The sequence below is a fragment of the Camponotus vicinus genome, unplaced genomic scaffold (genome assembly GCF_025532165.1).
Source record: "Camponotus vicinus isolate PSW18456_S1 unplaced genomic scaffold, iyCamVici1.0 SCAF_3, whole genome shotgun sequence".
NCBI classification, from domain to species: Eukaryota; Metazoa; Arthropoda; class Insecta; order Hymenoptera; family Formicidae; genus Camponotus; species Camponotus vicinus.
In genome coordinates this window covers 24,288,509-24,310,329 of record NW_028141967.1, presented here as the reverse complement: position 1 = coordinate 24,310,329, position 21,821 = coordinate 24,288,509, and the positions used below count along the sequence as shown (strand labels likewise).

At 34.0% G+C, this 21,821-nt stretch overlaps 1 protein-coding gene across 2 annotated transcripts; it reads left to right on the top strand.

Annotated features, from left to right (window-relative positions):
- Nucleotides 1-214: 214 nt before the first annotated feature.
- Nucleotides 215-21,792, top strand: Rap1 (RAS oncogene family member Rap1). Of its 2 annotated transcripts, none has more exons than XM_083092746.1 (4): nucleotides 215-1,091; nucleotides 19,562-19,839; nucleotides 20,122-20,403; nucleotides 20,588-21,792. In XM_083092746.1, the coding sequence occupies exons 2-4, from the start codon at nucleotides 19,657-19,659 to the stop codon at nucleotides 20,675-20,677; spliced, it is 555 nt and encodes a 184-aa protein (XP_082948872.1). In that variant the 5' UTR covers nucleotides 215-1,091; nucleotides 19,562-19,656; the 3' UTR covers nucleotides 20,678-21,792. The 2 variants fall into 2 exon arrangements, with proteins under 2 accessions (XP_082948872.1, XP_082948873.1); XM_083092747.1 differs by lacking the exon at nucleotides 215-1,091 and adding an exon at nucleotides 12,631-12,833.
- Nucleotides 21,793-21,821: the final 29 nt, after the last annotated feature.

The following is a 21,821-nucleotide window of genomic DNA, read 5'->3' as shown; positions in this document are numbered from 1 at the left end:
GGAATAGAGGAATTTTAATTCTCCTCATTCTGATTGGACCATCGAACGCTTCGAGCTGATTCGCCGACCGCTAGTGATTTCCACTAGATGCGTCGGTAAAACAGAGCTCTCCGCCTACGCACCTCGGTGACAACTCGTCGACGCCGCGCGTTCGATGCTAGAGGGCGCGGACGGCGGCGGAGAGACATCGCCCTAGATAACGGTAGAATCGCGTAGTGTCGCGTTGTCTTTTCGCGAGAGCGTGAAAATCTCGGTACGACGCGGGGGTACATTGGCGGGAGAGAGAGAGAGAGAGAGAGAGAGAGAGAGAGAGAAAGGGAAAGAGAAAGAAAGAGAGAGAGAGAGAGAGGCGCGTCCGTCCGCCCGCGAAAGAGCGTCGTCGTCATCTTCGTGGAGAGACCCGCGTCGAGATCCTCGAACCGGTGCGAACCGCGAACGAGTCACTCGGCTACGATCGATCGGCAGCCCGTAGTACCGCGATATCGGTGCGAGCTACGTCGAGGGCGAGACGGGAAGAGACTCGACTCGACTCGACTCTCGAGTATCCGGCATCCGGCATCGTCATTTACGTCGGCATTCGCGGCGCGACTCTCGTCGGGAGTCTTGCCGAAGTGCGGAGAGGAAGAGCGACGAAGCGCGTCGAGTGCCTGTCGCTCGCTCGTCGGAGGCTGCTGGCTGGCGCGAGGAGGAAACGGACGAGGCGCAGCGACTCCCCAGTTATCTCCCCATGAACTCGTGACAGTGCAGCGACGAGGAAGCCGAACCGAGGCAGAGACGGAGAGATAGCCGCTGTCGATCGACGGGGAATCTCGGTCTCGAGGAGCGACGGAGCGTTGCACGCGAGACGGAGACAACGGAAGAAGAGTGAAAGGGAAGGAGAAAGAAAGACAGAGAGAGAGACATACGGGAGCTCGTGCGTGCGTGTGTGTATGCGCGCTTGAGAGCCGTCGAGCCGACTTGCGCGAGCGACAGAGACAGCGAGGGAGAGATAGATAGAACGACAAAGAGGAGGCGGAAGAATTATCGAGTGAACCCAGGAGAGGATATTGCGTTCTGCGAGCGAAGCGTGGGGTATCCAGGAGGCACGAGAGGTAAGGACCGACTTCTTGCGCGGCTTCTAAAAAAAGATCCTCCTCTCCCCGTCCCCGTCCCCCTCCTCGTCCTCCCCTTCGCGCCCTCTCTCGTGAGAAGGCGCCGTGCATCGTCGTGGCGTGGCACGCCGAACCGACCGACCGGAAATCGTCGACGACGACGACGAGGACGGCTCGAGGATCGACAGGATCCCTTCCTCGCCGCGCACGTGTCGTTTTAGCGCGTCGACGCCGGGGGCACCGGAATCCACGAGCCCGAGCTCGCCGGAATGACGACCATTCAGTGGACGTCGTCGACGTCGTCGACGAGAGAGAGAGACGGAGAGGACGCACGGGCGTTTCTTCCTCTCATTATTCTCCGTTCTCGCGACTTTTCCCAACGAGTCGACGAGCGAGAGATCCAACGACCGGCTTCTCCTCCTCCTCCCCCTCCTCCCCCACGTCCCTCACCGAGCAACCAAGCGTTTCCTCTTACGGTCACGGCCCACCCGAGCCGCTACGCGATACGCGACGATAGCAAAGCTTCGCGTGAGCATCGTTTACGCGGAACTCGACGCTCCTGCGTTACGAGTCGTTCCCATTAATGAAGTAGAATTAACCGCAGTTTTTTTGTTTTTAGGGAGTAATCCTTTTTTGTTTTGATTTTGCGAGACGACAGAAGAATTGGTCGCGCTAGAGTCGAGGAGAGCGAGAGAGTTTTCGAAAAATTGCGTGTGACTAATGCCGGAAAAAAAAATAGAACGAAAAGCGCTTAAACAAAGGCGTGTTCTTTTCAAGCCCTCCGTTTCCTGCATCTCTCTGTTTGTAAAATAAAATGGACGAATACTCGGGTCTTATGAGAGAAAAGAAAGAGGGGAGAGAGATGAGACGAGATACGTAAAAAGAGAAGTAGGAGAATGTAATTAGAGAGGAGAAATTTTTTTTTTCTTAATTGAACGTAGTCGATTCGACCTTCTCTTTTTTTTCACTGGATTTTTTATTTCATTATTTCTATAATCGAGAGAAAAATATATTATCCAAGTCACCTCTTAATTGTCAATTTAACAGTCGTTTATTTTTATTAATAAAAATATTAGGTTCTTGGGGAAGTAATATTTGCTTCGGTGAATCAACGTTCGAAGCTCAAAGCTACGATCCTTTAAATCAGAGCGTTGACATGAATCTTGTTAGTCCGTAATGCGACGACGGGAGAAAAGAATAAGAGATTAATCGTTTCAAAGTATCGAGGGGAAGAGAGAACTAAACGCGAGGGAAACTCGAGCCACGGTTCTCTTCGTGATCCTTGTTGAGTCTGACCGCAAAATTGTCCTAAGATGTAAAAATACACGCAATAGATACAGTTGCCAAAATAGCGATCTAAATTGTTTTAATTCTAAATTTCGAGTCTAATTTTATTTCAATCAAATTTTAATTTCTGTTCAAGCGCACTTGAGGGAGAAATATTGTATATAATATTTAAAAGTCTATCGATTCACCAGGAGAGAATGAAAAGAATTGCTTGCAAAAATATTGCCCTGGAGATATACAGATGAATGTTGAAAAGAAACGACCTTTCTGATCACATTTTTAATTTATTCGTTATTTATAGCAATTTATTATTCGATGAAAAAAGCAACTCTCTTGCTGATATATAATTATATATACATACATATGGGGTATCCCACGCAACTGGGCAGACTTGTCTCTTTAAAATGTAATTAGGTGCAAAAAAATATAATAATGTAAAATTAAGTGGTTTTAAACGTTCTATATTTCTACATTACCTTTATGCATTTTTGTGCAGTTACATAGTTCAATTGCATTTTTTTAAGAATCTCATATATTTGGATATATTAATTGTGAAAAATACAGTTCTTTTTTCTAGAAAGTTTATGCTTAGGAATTGTTGGTTTAAAAGTTATTTTAATTTTAAGTTTGTAAAGTAGCATTTGGCTCTATTAGCGGATTTACTTATTCTTTCTTATCTGCATATTTCTGCTTATGTTTAGTAAAGGTCATCATGTTTGTATATCTTAATCTAATATCTCGAATTTTTTAATATCTCGAAATAGAATATTTTATGTTTAGCATACTAATTGTGTGTGATCGATATTAAACTTAGTAATTTTTTATTTTATAATATCTTAACAATATGAAAAAATACGAGAAAACATTTCTAAATAAATTATTTGATTTTTTATTGAACTTTTTGTATATTTATTGGATTACAAAAGATGATCCATTATATCATACTTTAGATATTTTCTTACTTCAATTTTTTAATACATTGTTAATTTGTATTTCTATTATTTTAGATATTTCTAATATTATATGATCTCACTTTGCAAATTTATAATTAATTGCTTTACAAACTTGAAGTTAAAATAACTTCTAAATTAACATTTTTAAATATAAATATATAAAAATATACAATTTTATCAAAAAAAAGTGCAAATGAATTTTGCAGTTGTATTTATACACAAAAATACATAAAAAAAACGTATAAATATAAAGCATTCAAAGTCATTTAATTTTGCTTTGCAATTTTTCTTCTTCTATCTCTAATCATTTTAAAAATGCAGCTTCTGCCAACTGCATAAGACTATATATACATTTGTAAATTTTAAAATTAAAATCTCTAGATAAAATAAAAATTGAGATTAAAATTTGGATAAAATAAGAAAAATAAGTTTTCAGATCGTTCTTTTGCTAGCCGTATTGCCACGCCCGTTGTGTGTATTTTTACATTTCAAGATAATATTTTGTGGTTGGTCCCCGTTGAATTCTCAACAAAGATCACAAAGCATCGTGAAGAACGTGGCGTTCTAATCCGCAGTCGACTCACGTGAGTCACCGCGACGCAGGAAGTGACTCGAGAAGAAAGACGGCAAGAATGTCATTTATTCGACATAATGTTGATCGAGTACGTTTCCTATACAATGAGAGAGATTTCAATGGCACAGCTATAAGGTAGAAATCTATCTTAAAATACAGCGTAACGATTTCATTTCTCCCATATGAATATAGATCTGAAAGTTTTTACGACGAGAAAACGAGATAAATTCCCGATTCGAGTTTGAAACGATACGCTCTTCGGATATATATCATAATGCCTCGTAAAATCTGTTTTGCAATTCATAAGCGCGCTCGATTTTACCTAGTTTTTTTTATTTGTGCGTGAAAGCATCGCAACTTGGTAGATTATAAATGATATTAACAAGGTACGTGTGTACGTATCGTAATTATGCAGCAAGAGTTTACTTAACGTTTTCGAATATCTAAAAATATCAGTAGGTTTTAAGGACACGCGGAAACTTTTTTTTAACGGCAAAGTTGCAGAATAAATAAACACGTCGTATGGTGATAATAATTTCAGACGACATTTAACATTATATTAATTGAACGAATATTGCTAAAATGTCATAATGCTAGAGAGATACTGGATGTACAATTGCATACGATATCATCGCGTATCGCGTAGGAAAAATGATAAAGTCGGGTATTATTTAAGCGATAACTTGGCAACAGGCCATATTCATCCTTGAAAGCTTATACAGGGAATTTTGCTCGTTTGCGTTGTTTGATCGATGAATGATTATAAAGATACCGCGTTTTCGTTTCTCTATAATAAAACGTATTATAAATTCTTTTATAATATTACGCACATTTCAGTCAATGATACATTGCCGGATACTATCGTTATAAATTGATTTTTTTTATTTATTATTAATATATTAATACAAATCTTTCTAATAATCTAGTTAAATCTGGAAATTTTTTCCAACAGATAAAAATAGATATAATTAATAAAATAATATTTTTTAGATCGCTTCAATTTGTATCCGCACTTGAGAGAAGTGAGATTTTTTAATACAATATTTTAATTATTTCATTTAATTCAATAATAATTAATAATAAATTTATTTTTAAATTATATTAAATTTATAATAATAAATTTATTAATTAAATTTATTTATTTTATATAATATTTTAATATTTTATATATTTATTTTAATATAATATTTTAAATATAGGTTTTTTGTTGAAATATTTTTGTTTGAAATAAAAAGTTAAGTTTTTTTTTTACTTTGCTCGTGTGCGAAACCCTCCTTCGATCAACCAAGGTTTCCAGCTGCTCCTCATTCTGATTTCGCATCCGCTTGTTTCACACTCTTACAACGCTCGCCATTTCCGCTAATCTCGTGGAAACTCGTTAGACCTATTCAATTTACTGTAATCGTTCGTTCGTTCGTGACAATTTGATTTTCGTCAAGCGAGATTTTACACGTGAACTGGCACATTGGATCGCCCGGGATTAATACAGTCGTGAAATGGATTACGTGCAAAAATTCGCTTTCGCGCACGTTTGATAAAATTATCTAGAATTTTTTTTATGATCCATCTCCTCTTTTTTCCCCCCCTCTTTCCTTCCCATCCTCTCCGTCGAAAAATTACACGTTTGGTATTGTTGTTCATCGCGTATACCGTTCCGTTGTAAATCTTCCCATTGATAAACATGAAGTCGAGCAACTGTGGGCAAACTACGTTATATTCGCGGCTACGAACGATCGCGCTCGTTAAACACGTTATACGTAGAGTGATTCAACTGTGAGAACGATACTCCACTCGACTTTGAACTCGATAACACCGTCGACTTACGTCTCGTCTTCGAAATAGCAATGTGATCTCGCATCGTGCAAATATGTTACCGTACGATACTGATTGTGAGTACCAATATACCGTACAATGAGTTATTTTTGTACGTTTGGTAAAATGGTGTGTATACATAGTAAAAAATAAAATGTTAATTATAACATTTTTCACATGTCCCAGAAAGTCCACTTTAAATTTTAAGTTAAAATAATTCATTCGTCGTATGTTGCTTATTGACAAACTAAAAGTGTTAAATAATTGACACAATACTTTACATTTATTTTTGATATTGTGACTTTAAGTGTAATGTAAAAATAACATACAAATTAATTAAAAATTACATGAAAAAATAGTTACAATAACTCGTAAGAATTGTTGTAGGACATTAATATATAATAGTAATTATTTTAACTTAAATTATTTGTAATAGAAATATTTGATTTTAGTAAATTTGATTATTTTGCATGTCAAAATTCAAGATTATTTGAAGATTTACTTTAACTTTTCTTAGAATGTTAAACTAACTTTGAGTCATATTGATTGTTTAAAATGTCAAAATACTCAAAATAATATTCCATTTCTAAGAGATATATACAAAGTGTTAAGTTGACATAAATGTAACACATGAAAACGTTATAAAAATAACAACTTATAAGTCGTATGTTAATTTTACATTAAAATACTAATCAAAACGTGGTAACACAAGAAAATTTTAACATATGGACGGACAATTTTTTACTGTGTACTTTTTATTAAGAATTCATTCGAAAAGATTATTGGGTATTAAAAACTTTCGCGTTAATTCTTAAAAGCGATTTTTTAAATTAAAATTCTGGCAAAGCATTTATAGTAATTTAATTAAAAAAGTATTAATTTCTGTATCAATAATGTAATGATTGTTTGTTCAACCACAAAGATATACGTCGGTAAAATGGAAATGTTAAAAAAATGACGTTTCCTTTTCACGAAACGTAGAACGCGGACGTTTCGTTGTATAAAGCTTAATTAGGGACTCTTGAAGAGTGCCATTACACGCCATAAGGTTCACGAACCCCATGACTCATTGCGTGACACGATACGGACTATGGAAACCGTCCATTCCGTTTTTTACTGCCGAGGCATCACAATGCTTTCCATTCTTTTCGATACTTGCACATTTTTAGTAATAAAATTTCGATCAAATCTCTGTACAAAATTATACAGATTAGGAAAATTAATAAATAAAATTTTACATATTTGAGATAAAAATAATACTTGAAAATGGGAAGAAAATATTTATCTTAATAAAATCGTAATTAATATTAGAAGTCGATCAAATTTTTAACTGTCAAGTATAATATTTTTATCTACAAAGTTTACGTTCCTAAGTTTTTGATCTACTTAATAACGTCAGTTATGAAAGCAAGAATTTAATTTGAAAATTTTCTTCTTGAACAGAAAAATAATTATTTTGTTTCACGTATAAGACGCGAAATTATTCTATTAAATAGCCGCCACCTCTCGGGATCACTTTAGCGTTAATGTACATGGTTAAGCGGACTTTCATATCGTACTCTATTATAGCGATGCATAATACATGCCCTATATACGAGGTGAAGCTCGGCCTTAGGAAGGCGAGCGATTTCCTGCATTTGCTTTGCGTGGGCATTATGTGCTATCCTACTCATCTAATTAACATATATTCTTTAGTCACAGAATCAGTGCGCAACTTCCCTTGCAGAAAAGAAATTAATATTTTATTAAGATTACTTTTTTTTGCAAAATTATAACTAAGGTTAATTCGGAAATAGACTATTATACAGGTTATTTAAGAGTATATTTGCTAATTAAGAAAAGACATTAATTAAGTTGGAATTATTACGAAAAGATTGTATTAATATTTATCTTAATTAATAATACATATCTAGATTTTCTATAAAAATCTAGATATGTATTATTTATTAAGATAAATATTAATATAATATATACATGAAGTAAATACAGGATTTGATGTAACCGCGACAAGATTAAAGCGAGATTTCATTGATTCTCGTTTGTTAAACAAGCTCCAGATTTGCTGAAAATAAAAGTGCTCGTGTATTAATTAACGCGATCAAGTAGCGAAATTGCAAAAATAATTGGCCGTATTATTCGAGTACGCTTTCGTGCGCCGCGTTGTAGCATTAACGATAATAATCACCAGTTTATATTTATTTTCAGTCGTACAATTGTGTACGCAGCGCACAATAATGCGTGAAATTGGGCCGTAAAAGAGGGCGATGTTGCATAATTAAAATTCCGACATTGATTGAAATTTATTGGAATATCTCTGGCGAAAGCGAGCGAGCTTGCGAATCCCGAATTAACGTCGAATTAATTCGTGACACGTGCGCTTGATGTAATTAATACTGATGTTCACCTGGTACAGACACGACATAGACCTTGTATCGGTCACAGACACGGCAATGTTACACGCAGTCAAATGGCAACCAACGCATTTGACACATCGGATCATCCATTAGTCGCTAGTGCAATGTCTCGTAATGGAAATCTGCATCGTATGTCTTTCCCGTGCACGTGCAGAATTCTCTTTCAAATGAAAGTTTTTTTTTTTCATTTGGAAAAAATGTCGATAGATTTCTCTGAAACATTTTGAAATAGCAGATCGAACGATCCGAGTGAAAGCAAGTCGAAGAAGATATTAATAATAGTATAATTTTCTTTCTTAAGAAAACGCTGAAAGATACACAGAAAAAAGGCCATTCTTGTTTTGAAAATATATTTAGTTTTAACATGGAAATCTTGAAATGAGATTATATTACGTTAATTAAAGAAAAATATAATTGCTTGGATAATTGCTTATTTAAATGAAGCCATTTTATATAGTTCAATCAAGAAAAATATATTCTTATGATTTAAGATTTAATTTTCTTGAATGGAAAAGAAACAATGTTAGATAGAAAATAACATTTTTAAATCAAAGATTATAATTTTCTTAAAGTAGAATTAAATAATTATATATTTTTGAGATGACAATTACAATATTAAAATAAGACTATAATATTGTTGAAATTTAAAATTATTAAATTCTTCTAAGAAGATTATAAATTGTTGCGTATATACGAAACAATGAACGCATTAGTTTAAGTATATAAGTTTTGATTTGACACTTATTTTTGTGTGTGTAGATAGATTAAATTTTATTTTGAAAGCAATTTTAATTTACAATTTTAATCAACCTTAAGATTCTAATTAAATTAAAATTTAAAATAAATTTATAAGCGAGTTAAGACTACGGTTGGGGATCGAATCAAAGTCAATTTTAACTTTTCGTTTGGAGAACTCGGATACTCGGCCAATAAGAGAAAGAAAGAAAGAGAGAGATACACAATTGGAAAAAGATCAATGATATCTTTCACCTTTGCCCTCTCTGGTTTACGCTATTTTTAATGGAGAACAAAGATGCTGCCTGTGTCCCAGATTTCTTGATTTATCAAACGCACTAAACAACCAAGTATTATACGTCCTGATTGTTTACCGCTCACGCATGCGGATTGATGTCGACAATTAACGCGATATGCGTTACGCACGATCATTGCCTTTATGACAATGCGATCTTAAACACGGTACATCCAGTACTACATTGTCATAATTTGGTCGCGAGCAGTTTACTATCGCACGCGATTCGCGTCGCGTCAACGACAAAAATAAAACTGAGTTATTCTCGTGACAGCAAACGTTCCATGCGAACGTCGCTTAATCTGCTGTTGCGTAACTGCATACACTACAATTTGCTTCCTGTTAATCAAACGCAATATGCTTTCGCTCGAGATTAACCCTCGCGCTGCTCGTTAGAAAAATCATTCGCTCGTTTAAGGGGTATGCCTAGTCATAAAAGTAAAAAAAACCGATTTTTGTTTTTACATTTCCTTGAAGTGTATCATATTGAAAATATTTCCTACAAGTTTCAAATTAATCGGATGGAAATTGACGGAGTTATAAGTGTATGTTTCATGAAGCGCCAGAATGTATAACTTTATTTAAACACAATTATAAAGCTTCAGCTCTGATGTTTTGAGGGCTATCAAGCCAATATACGAAGATTTAAATAAATTAAAATTATATGGGCCCGGAATAGATGATTCTGTGTAAATTAAAAAATCTGCATTTTATTTAAACGTAAACTTGATACAAATTTTAAACGCGTTTTTCTCGAAATCACTTTTTCAAAGTAGGTGAGCAAGATATTTCGAAAACCGTTGCACCGATTTGCTTGAAATTTTACAGGCTTCTTCTACATAGAAAACCTAATAGATGAACGAAGGATTTTATTTTTTAATGAATACTATTTTTTTACTTAATAAAAAATGAGCAGATTTTTAAATCGAAAAAGAATATCTTAGTGTCAAGTGGCTGCCATTTTGTCCTAAAACAATTTTTCGATTAATCCTTCGTTCATCTACTAGACAATTTCATACATTAACTACAGTTTATCGAATTTTTGATATCAGATGAATCAGCTTCGAATAGCACTGCTCACCGTGCAACGCTTTTTAAAAAACAATATCCGGGAAAATGGTTATAACTTTTACATTTTTTAATATTTTATTTAAAAAAATATATAATAACATCCTTAATATTTGTACTTTTGAATAAAAATTTATTTGTAAAAAAAAATTATTACACTTTTCAAAAAAATTCCCAAACATCATACTTTTTTCGATCTGCTGACTAGGCATAATCCTTTAAGCGCACCGAGAAATGAGCGAGCGAGAAACGGGAGATATCAAGCCTCATGAATAAAAATTCTCTGTTTTTAATTAATTATTTCTCCAATTATCAAATTGAATTTCTCTGTATACTTGAAACCGGACGAGGGTTACGCTAATAAGGATTGTTGGCGGTATAACATTGCGATATAATGGAAATAAATCGTGTCGTGCACGGTAAAATACACAAGTATACGTGCATGTGTATGTATACTTGTGCGCACACACAATACTTTTATGTATAACTTTTAAAGCATAGAGGATAGAGCGATCGATTTAAGTAGATATTACATAAACTATATAATGGATGTTATATAAACGTAATATTTTACATATTTTCGCCCTTTTTTCGGAGAATTATCGCAAAAAGTTTGCAGCCGCGCTTTATTGATTACTTTATATTTTCCTGGTCCATGAAATATAGGTAATTTTTGACGGTAAAACCTCTAACACAAAAGGCAGCGACCTATTTTATTATTCAACAAAAGTATCTAAATAAAAAAAATTATAGATTGCATCGTATTTGCGAGCGATTAATGTTTCTTTTATCAATACATTTCCTTACATTTATTTTCGCAGAAAACTTGTTCTATTAAAATATTATGAATTAAGATGGTATTAAGAAGAAACTTGCCAAGCTTTTGACGCGACTTTTACAAGTTTGTCGAGACTTAGAAATGGTGACAGCTTCTCATAAAGAACGTGAATAGTTCGTAAACTGTTTCTACATCAATTCTATTGTTTTGTGTTTCTCGTATACATTCAAGTTTTTTCTCTCAGTTAAATGTCTACATATTTTAATTTTAATTTTATATTTATATAATAATTTTAATTTTATATTTTTTAATATTACTTTTATATATACTTTTATATATACTTTTATATATACTTTTATATATACTTTTATATTTTTTAATATTACTTTTAATATTAAATTTACTTTTATATAAATATCTATTTACTTTTATATAAATATCTAGAAATGAACAAGTAACAAAGTATTGGAATATAAAAAAATAATGAAGAAAAAATGCCATTTTATTCATACAATTTTGTATTTTAAACATAAAATGAATCAAAATTCAGATTCGCGAGTAAAATGATGGAACTAAAAAGGTCGGGATATACGTGGAAAATAACCTTTATTTTTCAATTCTCGAAAATTTCAATTTGAGGATGATATATCGAATGGATGATTAATGATGATCAATTAATCACAAGCAAATCGATTATGTTGTACCGTATTTGATGAGCAAATACCAAACTATTTGCACAGTGAAAATTCTATAAATGTTCGATCCGCATACCGATGTAAGCTGCTCGATTAACATACCCGTGTTTATCCAATGGAATTTTTGCTAATATTCACAAACGAGCAGAAATTAGCGTTTATAAGGTAGAAAGGAATTCAATCAAAACGTATAATCTTACCGTGAAGAGATTGGAAAGAACGAGGTAAAAAGCTAGCGATTCTATCGAGAAAAAGAAAGTTTATTTCTAGAGAATAATAACTTACAATTGAACACAGATAATAGATATTATTTAGAGAGAAACATTTCAAAAATCAAATATAGATTAGAGAAATAAAGTTATATTTTATTGTACTTTTTAATCTTTATTATAAATTATATATTTTTATTATTCGCAGAAAAAAGATAAGTGTCAAATCAAAACTTATATACTTAAACTAACGCGTTCATTGTTTCGTATATACGCAACAATTTATAATCTTCTTAGAAGAATTTAATAATTTTAAATTTCAACAATATTATAGTCTTATTTTAATATTGTAATTGTCACCTCAAGAATATATAATTATTTAATTCTACTTTAAGAAAATTATAATTTTTGATTTAAAAATGTTATTTTCTATCTAACATTGTTTCTTTTCCATTCGAGAAAATTAAATCTTAAATCGTAAGAATATATTTTTCTCGATTGAACTATATAAAATGGCTTCATTCAAGTAAGCAATTATTCAAGCAATTATATTTTTCTTTAATTAACGCAATATAATCTCATTTCAAGATTTCCATGTTAAAACTAAATATATTTTCAAAACAAGAATGTCCTTTTTTTCTGTGTTTGGAGGTAGAATTCTAGGATTCTCTCAACCCAGATTCTACCAAGCAGGATGCGAAATATGAATGACGTGATTTCACTTGCACGTGGATGACGTATTGAAGAAACGTTATTGGCACGAGCGGACAATTGGGTCGTATCGTATCGCGGCCACGCGATAGACGACGATGGCCGATTTATAACGCGAGGAAGTCGGAAACTGGTAGAGCCGGAAACCAAACTCAGATTGCCCAGGATACGGAAGCCCCGGGATGCCTGCAAAGTCAAACGCGATACATGCGTATGTACTGCGATAGATAATGAGAGTTTGCGAAATTAGATAAAACTTACGTAATATCGTTACATGCCTTCTCAAGGGATATCTCAGTGAAACGAATTTTTCGATACAAATATTTATAATTGAAAGTGATCTTCTATTTAATCATATGTTTGTGCGTCAAAAGATTGAAAGGAAACACAACTGTTTCGAAAAATATTTTTCGCAATTTTTATCTGTAAAAGTCGCGATAAAAGTTGATCGGTGGCACAACAATTTCAAATCGAAGCTACTTTATCGGAATAATACGAGAAAAGATTGATATAAAATCATCGTAATTAAATTTCAAAATAAAAATATAAAAGAGATATAAAATTTTGTTTCGGTAAGAAAACTTCCACTTTTCAAATGTCGAGATTTTTTGCGACAATAGATTCTTAAATATCGCAGAAATGCGAAAGTAAATGATTGCTCCCCTTTCTCATATCAGTCAGTTCATTTGCAATCATCGTCGAGATGATAGTACGACGTATCTTTTTTTTTATAGAAAGGTGCTTACCCTTCCAACTTCTCGCGCACGAAGGACTTTCCCCTTCGAGGGAATCATAGATCGTGTCAGGTTCGAGAGGGGAACGGACCCCTTTGCCGTTTTATGTAAGATACGAGACGATATAAATAGAGGAAAGTTGCGAGTTCTTTTATTCGTATGAACATCAGCGTCCTCGATAAGCGCGTGTATTTACTTTGAAACTCACTTCGACTAAAGATTAAGATTTAACTTGTCAATCCTGTACTTTCTCAAGAATTCCTCGCGCATATTTTAAGTCGATATTTTTTCGATGACTCACCGCGCGTTCTAATTTATTCTTTCTATTATAACGCGATCAAACCATTAATTGATAGCAATAAAGTTCGTCTGAAGCAACTGCTTTAAATCGATCGGTCGGTTCGGACATGCCTGTCAAATTGTCAATTATCAATTTCATTTCGCTGTAAGCTTCTGGAGCAAGGATAGTCGAGCCCACGCCATCCTCAGGAATTATGCGTTTAATCATGCGTGACGCAACGGAATTGATAATACGCGTTCTGCTATGCTTTCCTTTCGATACGCGCATCTGTTGACAATCACATGGCAGGTCTAGACCTCCGAGTCTACGAAGATTGACCGCGTTTCGCATCGATACTTTTAAAGCTTTTTTCGTCGTCCCGTCTTTGACGCGCTCTCTTTCTCCCGCGATCAATCTTCGGTTGTGCAACGGAGAATATCGGCCACGGTCCTTGGCGTTGAAAGTAAGCGAATCAGAAGGGAAAATACAACGATGGGGTTTGCAACTTCCACAGCAGGCGGGAGGAAAATGAGTTAAAAAATTTTTAAGTTTTAGTCTTAAATGTGAAGTTTATAAGGAGAGAAGTGGTCTCTATAAATATATAGGGTGTTTTTTAATAAGTGCGAAAAATTTGAGGAGATGATTCTTTGTCGAAAATTAAGGGGGTTTTTCATATAAACATATACTTTTACATTCCTCTCTGTGGAATTACACTCCTCCAAAAATGGAGGTAAAAATTAGGTTTTTATTATAATTTTGTTTTTGTTCCAATTTTCCCAACATTTACTGTAATTTTATTTTTATTTTAAAATTTAACTTTTTGTAATTCGAAACTTATGCTATTTAACATCGTGCTGTGCACGATAACGTATTTTATTTTTTTTCTTCAAAACTACTGATTTTATGAAAAAAATAAAAGAAATAAAAAAGTTTCTAAATAAATCAAACTTTTTAATGCATATTTTTAAATGATCATATTTTGACTCAGTAAAAAGTTTTAATAAAAAATTGAATAGGGGTTGCTAGTTTCATCCCCTTGTAACAATACGGGAGGCTGAAAAAAATATTAATAAATAACCTTTTTACTAGTAGAAAATATCGACCTAATTTCATTTCTTTAACTTGTTCCAAATTTGAGAAAAAAATAAAAACCTAATTTTTTACCCCCATTTTTGGAGGAGTGTAACTCCCAGGGAGGGATGTAGGAGTATATGTTTATGTGAAAAACCCCCCTCAATTTTCGACAAAGAATCATCTAAAATTTTCCGCACTTATTAAGAAACACCCTGTATATACATTATACGTATTATAATCATTACAAGTCATTACATTTGACTGCGTTAATAGAGTAAGTTTATAATTATAATTTTTGTAAAGTCTACCTTACATAAATATAGGCACGTGAGCGTAAATATGTTGCAAATATATAAATAATAACTTGGAAATATCAAGTTGCGAGGTAAACTTTGCAAGTAAAAATATGCTTTAGATGTGACTTCGAGGATTAAATTGCATGCTTATTCTTTCCGTGAGTCCATTCTCTTTTTTTTTTTCGAATGGTGAAGTCGCGTGTGATTAAATTTTTTTTTTTGGATGGTGAAGTCGCGCGTGATTAGATTCCATTCCATCTTCTAAATGAGACGCGCATGTCCGTGTGCGTAAAAGCGCGAACATCCGCGCACGTTGATGACAATGTTTCACCTTCGAGGAGTAAAGACCCGGTTGGGAAGTGACTCGACGTCGGTAGAGGTGACCGAGTGCAATCAAGTGTATCGGCAGTCGCTGGAGCAGATAACGTATTTACAGGTCAAAGTGATTGGCGGCACGTCGATACATGTGGCGTTCGTATGTGTGCGTGAGCGATACAATACAACACACACACACACGGACGGAACAGACGGTCCTTGACGCGCGTCCGAGATACAATGCATGTGTCTCCCATCTTTCGTTGATGTGTGGGTGTGTCGGCTGTACCAGCGTGTATATATGCTGCATCAAAGCTATTGCTTTGCAACGAGTTTTCGAATTGATATACGATCTAAGGCTACGGCATTTAGCGAACTGCTTGCGCGAAGTTGTTTGATAGGGAATCTCGTAAATTGCAAATCATACGCGCGAGATTGAATCGATTCCGTTTCATCTCGATGGAGGAGACGCGGAGGCAGACGGTGGAATTGGTTGAAGTTAAGAAATAAATCAACGATAAAATTCATACAACCGAGAATATCAGTAAAATTGAAAAGCTTAGCTTGACACGAACCGTTTTGAGTTGATATTTTTAAACAATAGAGATTACGTAGGATTATAAAGATTACTTGTAGGATTATTTCACGAGTTTAGCGTTAGTTTCAAGTTCATGTGCGTTATCCCCATCGTTTCGAAAATAAATCCATCTTCAATTGGCGGTGAAGGTCAAGGGTGAAATTTCATTTTCTGAAAAACTTGAGAAACTTAAAGAACTTGATAATCTTGATATTAATGAAATGTAAAAAAAATTCTAACAATGAGACTAATTGCATCCACTGTCGCAAATTGAACATTTTCAATAGAAAAAAAGTGAGAAATTTTGCAAGGAATCTCGCTTTTTAGTCTGAGTGGGCGTTTAGTGCCTTTAATTGTCACGACAATCGTCATCTTGGCAGTAATACGCTTAATTAAAGTCAAAGACAAAGGTTGAGCAAAGTTCACTCGACCAGCTCTCGCGCTTCGAGATCGATGTCGAAGAACCTCGCACTGGATTCCAAAGCATCGAGAGAAATAACAACCAGATGCTCAATAAATATCCATTAGGTGGACGGTTAAAAACATCATCTGACATTTCCTCGCTGTCATTTATATGCGAGAAGGCGATAAAAGTTTTGCCAAAGTTAGAAATTCAGAATCGAGTTATAAATCGATTAATTTTTTCGAATTCAATTTTCTCTCCTACCAACAACGTATAAAATAAAAAAGTATGCAAATAGCATAGAAATTATCGTCATATACATACAGTATCGGCTAAAAATATATCACCTTTATGTTTTTTGAGGATAACTTAATTCAAAGTGTATAAACTATCTAGTAAAATATTCATTTTTCGATTATATTACCTTAATACTTTTATGTACAAAATAATGAGAGGAATCAATTGGTGTAAAGAAAACACATAATTGTTTCGAAGAAAAAATATGTAATTTGCAATTAACAATTACATATTTTTTCTTCGAAACAATTATGTGTTTTCTTTACACCAATTGATTCCTCTCATTATATTTGGTACATAAAAGTATTAAGATAAGATAATCGAAAAATGAATATTTTACTAGATATTTTATGGTTTATGTAAAAATTAAGAAATTATTTTAAGCCTTATAACTCGAAAAATACTCGATAAAAAAATACTTTATTATAGTGTTTTGAAAGCTCTCGAGGTAAACTACAAGAGCTTTTTTTTCAAAGAGATTGCCCTGACACCCTGTATATTTAACCAATTTTTCCTAAGTTGCTGGTTTCATTATTGAATGAAAAGTTTATTGTTCAGTAATTTACATACTTACAATTAGTATTAAAACATATTTGACTAGACAGAATATATGCACTTTGAATTAAATTATCCTCAAAATACATAAAGGTGATATATTTTTGACCGGTACTGTAGATGTTTCATCGAGATTTAATCTCGTCGGATTTATATATATATATATCGATTTCATCCGCAGATTCTACATTTTTGCTTTTATATTATACATCACGTGGCAATTTAAGTATTCTTGACAAATCACACCGTTATCCATCTTTATCCGTCGAGAGGTATAAAAGTGAGAAATGAGCGGTTTCCCTGTCGCGAAAAAGACATACATACATGTCTTTGCGAGGGAGGCTGCTCCCGATTCGTGGTTTCTATCAGCGAGCTTTAAATCTCGGACAAAAGGCGTGGAGATTTATGGAACCGCACTGTCCCACGGCAAAGTCTAATAACTAGGTCAGGGGTGCTTTCGTTTTTCCTCTCTCTCTCTGTGTCTGTTTATATATGTGGGACACGTGCGCGCTTGCGGCTTTATGTATAACACTTTTTCGAAGCCAGAGATGTTTTGGAGCAACGCCAAAAGTTCGATCCGTTTAGAGGTTCTCTACCAGTGATCGGTCCTCTCCTTCGAATCTCAACTTGTTGCCCGTGTATGACCGTACGATCTATTTAGTTCACGGTGAACTTAATTGCATCACACACAGCATAGTATATCGTAATGAAATTGTAACTGTAAACACATTATAATGAAGCTACGAACACGCAATGTGTGTCTCTCTTTCTTCGCAGAATCTAGCGTTACAATTTCACGGAATATTACAATCAAGATTGACTCAATATCACTAGTCGTTCTTACAAGTAGATTGTTTGAACTTATAAAAGCAACATGGGGCAAGGATAAAAGAAGTTGGGAAATTCAACGATCGAAGTATTCCGCGGAAAATCAACTAGAAAAAAACTTGAGAGGTATTCTTAAGAAAGATATACACCTGTAAAAGAATTATTTCCTTTCATGTACGAGTCTTTTATTTTCTTTCGCTTTACTTTGGTTCGTATGCATTTTTTAAAATTATTATAGATCTTATTTCATAAAGTTGAAAAAAATTGAGAAATATCAAGAAATTTTGAAATTGTATTTATGCAATAATTCTAAAGAAATTATTCATTTTCAACAACTAAATTTGAAATCTACTGTTGTCTTGCAATTATATATATAGTTTATTCATACGATAAATAATAGATTAATAAATTTCCTTTAAAACATTTCAGCGAAATTGTTAAAAAAATTCACCGTCATACACAGGTTGATTACACCTCGTATAAAACTTCAAAACATCGTTATCTTTCATTAAATATTTACGGAAAATTGTTTTACATTTATTATGACAATATAATGAACAAAATTTAATTCTATTTCTTTCTAAACACAATAATAAAAAATAAATATAAAATCAACAATATAATCAACAAAATTTAATCCTATTTCTTTCTAAGCACAACAATAAAAAATAAATATAAAATCTTCACATCATTCAATGCAAATATTGAGTTGAAAAATACAAATGCCAGGAAAATTTTTTTCTAAATTACTTTAAAAAAGCTAGAAATTTAACATGATATTAATAGATTAATAAGATTATATAAAAATCTATTATTGTCATAATTTTTTAAATATGTAATTGTATAGTTACGCACACGCCTATTTGTTTCCGAGGTAACTTTTTATAAAGTGCTACAATGAGAGTCAACGAAAGTCCGATAATGGCATCTTCCATCACACAAATTCATTCATAAAGGTAAAATCAATGACGGATTGGCGTAAAGAATTTCGCCGCCGCCGCCGATTGGCCGCGGCACGTTGCCATGATGCTATTGCTTGCCAATTGGAATGCCGTCATGGTATTTGCGTTTTCCCTTTTGCTCTCTCTGTAGCACAATGCTGCAGTGAACAACGCAGCGGGAGTAACGTGACTTTGTTGGGTGTAGACGTATATATAGGAACCGAATGAATCTCATGCTTTGGTGAAGATCAGATAGAAAAATAGAAATAGAAATTTACCAGATATATTGAAGGTATACCTGGCAATGATATATCAAATATATTGAAGAATCTTATTTTCTCTAATTATATTTTTTTTTCCTAAAAAGTCAGCTCTTTTGGTCAAAATGATTTCTAAAATAAATTTCACAATATAAATAATTTCTAAAATAAATTTTTCACAATATATCTTATACTTGGAAATTGTTAATTATGGCTTTCACTTTACTTTGCGTGAAGTCATCATATATCATGGTATATACGTATAAAAAGAATTGAGTCATAAAAGCTGACTCGTTCTGAAAGAGGTGTGTCATTAAAATTAACTGGTGGCATGATGTTGATAGTCTCTCTAAATAGACGTTGCATGTTATTGTTTCAGATCAGTCTCACTGAAGGCAAATCGAAGCAAAACGTGGCGGATTCGGTGACCCTTCGACTGTGACCAGGCCCACAGGTAGTTGATAGGGCAAGGAGATGCGTGAATATAAAATAGTGGTGCTGGGCAGTGGAGGTGTAGGCAAGTCCGCCCTCACTGTCCAATTCGTACAAGAGATCTTCGTAGAGAAGTACGATCCGACGATCGAAGACAGTTACCGTAAACAAGTCGAGGTCGACGGTCAACAATGTATGTTAGAAATCCTAGACACAGCCGGCACAGTAAGTACTCTGACATATGATATATCTCATGTTATTTGAAATGCTAGTTAAAGTCAAATTTAGATTTTTGGTTTATACATGTAATTTTAACGTTTTAAATTTTATATCTTCTATTTTTTATTGTACGCCTTTTTATTTTCATGAGATACGAATAAAAGTTTCAATAAAATAGCATAGAGCATGTTGCTTTTTTCTAACACATCTTGTATAATTTTTTTCTTCATTTTATTATTGTAACGATATAAATTATATTTTGTGAATAACCTTTTAATTTGTTTGCAGGAACAATTCACAGCCATGAGGGACCTTTATATGAAAAATGGGCAGGGCTTCGTATTAGTATATTCGATAACAGCACAATCGACCTTCAACGATCTACAGGATCTCAGAGAACAGATCTTACGGGTAAAGGACACAGATGACGTACCAATGGTGCTAGTAGGCAACAAGTGCGACCTGGAAGACGAAAGGGTAGTAGGAAAGGATCAGGGTGTCAATCTTGCCCGGCAATTCAATTGTGTGTTTATGGAGACCTCTGCCAAAGCTAAAATTAATGTTCGCGATGTGAGTTGTGATTATCGATCCATTTATTTTTCTTTATACATCATTTTAATTTTTATTTAATATCTTTTATAAATGATTAATTAGCTTAAGAAATTTTGTACAATATTGAATAATCGAGTTCTAGCCGATAACTTTTGCAACACTACTCGTCATCACTCTACTAATCATCGCCTTTTGCTTCTAGATTTTCTACGACCTGGTGCGGCAAATAAATAAGAAATCACCAGAGAAAAAGATGAAGCAGAAAAAGAAATCGCTGTGCCTACTTTTATAAGGTAGATATGGCGGAGCCCATACTCTCCTACATAAAAATCCGAAGATACCAGTGGTTAAAAAAAAAAGATTGGAATGGTTATAAATCAAGAAATATACTAATGACAAAAGAGGAGAAGGGGGCTGACAGAATATTAAGTGTGACAGTAGAGAATGCGAGTTTAAGATATCGAAATCCAGACGGTTGTAAAATGACAGGGGAATGAGGGCACAAGGTAATGCAGCGGAATAAAGAACGAAGGGATACAAGATATAGAAAGGAACACAGCGATAAGCGAGAAAAAGGATATTGTATATACGTTGGTTCCGGGGTGGCTCGTGTGCACGCGTAAACAATGGCGCACAAAGTAGGGATACGAGACCCCGCAACATCGGTTATCATTGTAGGAGTTTTGCATGAATAAATGAAGAAAAGAAATGATTAATTAATATTATATTTAGGAGAAAGAAAGAGAAAAAAAATGTTTGTGGACGTGCGCGTGCGCAGGTCACCAGCCCCCATGCATCGCTCGCCGCGCACCTCTCTCTCTCTTATATAATATAATAATTATACATAGATGGTACACACATGAACATGATTATTGCTATTATTATTATTAATATTAATTATTAATTATTATCGGGATCATCAAAATATTCATAAGTTATCAAACTGTTCGTTTCTCAAACAAAGTATGTTTTTCTATATCTCTCCGTATTAAGGCAAATAATAAAAAAAAATCAGTGAATGTTAAAGAAAAGGACTCAAGTTTCCTACTCTTATAATGTAACCTGGATCTTATTTCATTCCGAGCCACCCCCCCCCCCCCCCTCTCCTCTTGTCCGTTATCACGTTTGCAAATCATTTTCTAACATATCGCGTGATTAGTCTGTAGAATTCTTTTTCTTGTTTCGTATAATTTACATAAAATAGGGTAATGAGAGCGGAATAAAATAACTTTGTGATATATTCATAGTGTAATCGGGAGATGCGTGTCAAATGCGAACATAGAAAAAAATAATTTAACGATTACAATATCACAATATATCTGTACGAGAATTGTGCAACGCGATTAATGCGTTTAATATTATAACGTCAGCAGTTATCGCGAATAAAGAATCTATTCGCGCAAGATATATATTCTACACAAAGTATAACAAGATTG

Excerpts from the sequence above, each read along its gene's own strand:
- Rap1 (XM_083092746.1), top strand. The coding sequence starts at position 19,657 with ATGCGTGAATATAAAATAGTGGTGCTGGGCAGTGGAGGTGTAGGCAAG. Across the intron at positions 19,840-20,121 it reads TCCTAGACACAGCCGGCACA|GAACAATTCACAGCCATGAG; the intron begins GTAAGTACTCTG and ends ATTTGTTTGCAG. Across the intron at positions 20,404-20,587 it reads CTAAAATTAATGTTCGCGAT|ATTTTCTACGACCTGGTGCG; the intron begins GTGAGTTGTGAT and ends TTTTGCTTCTAG.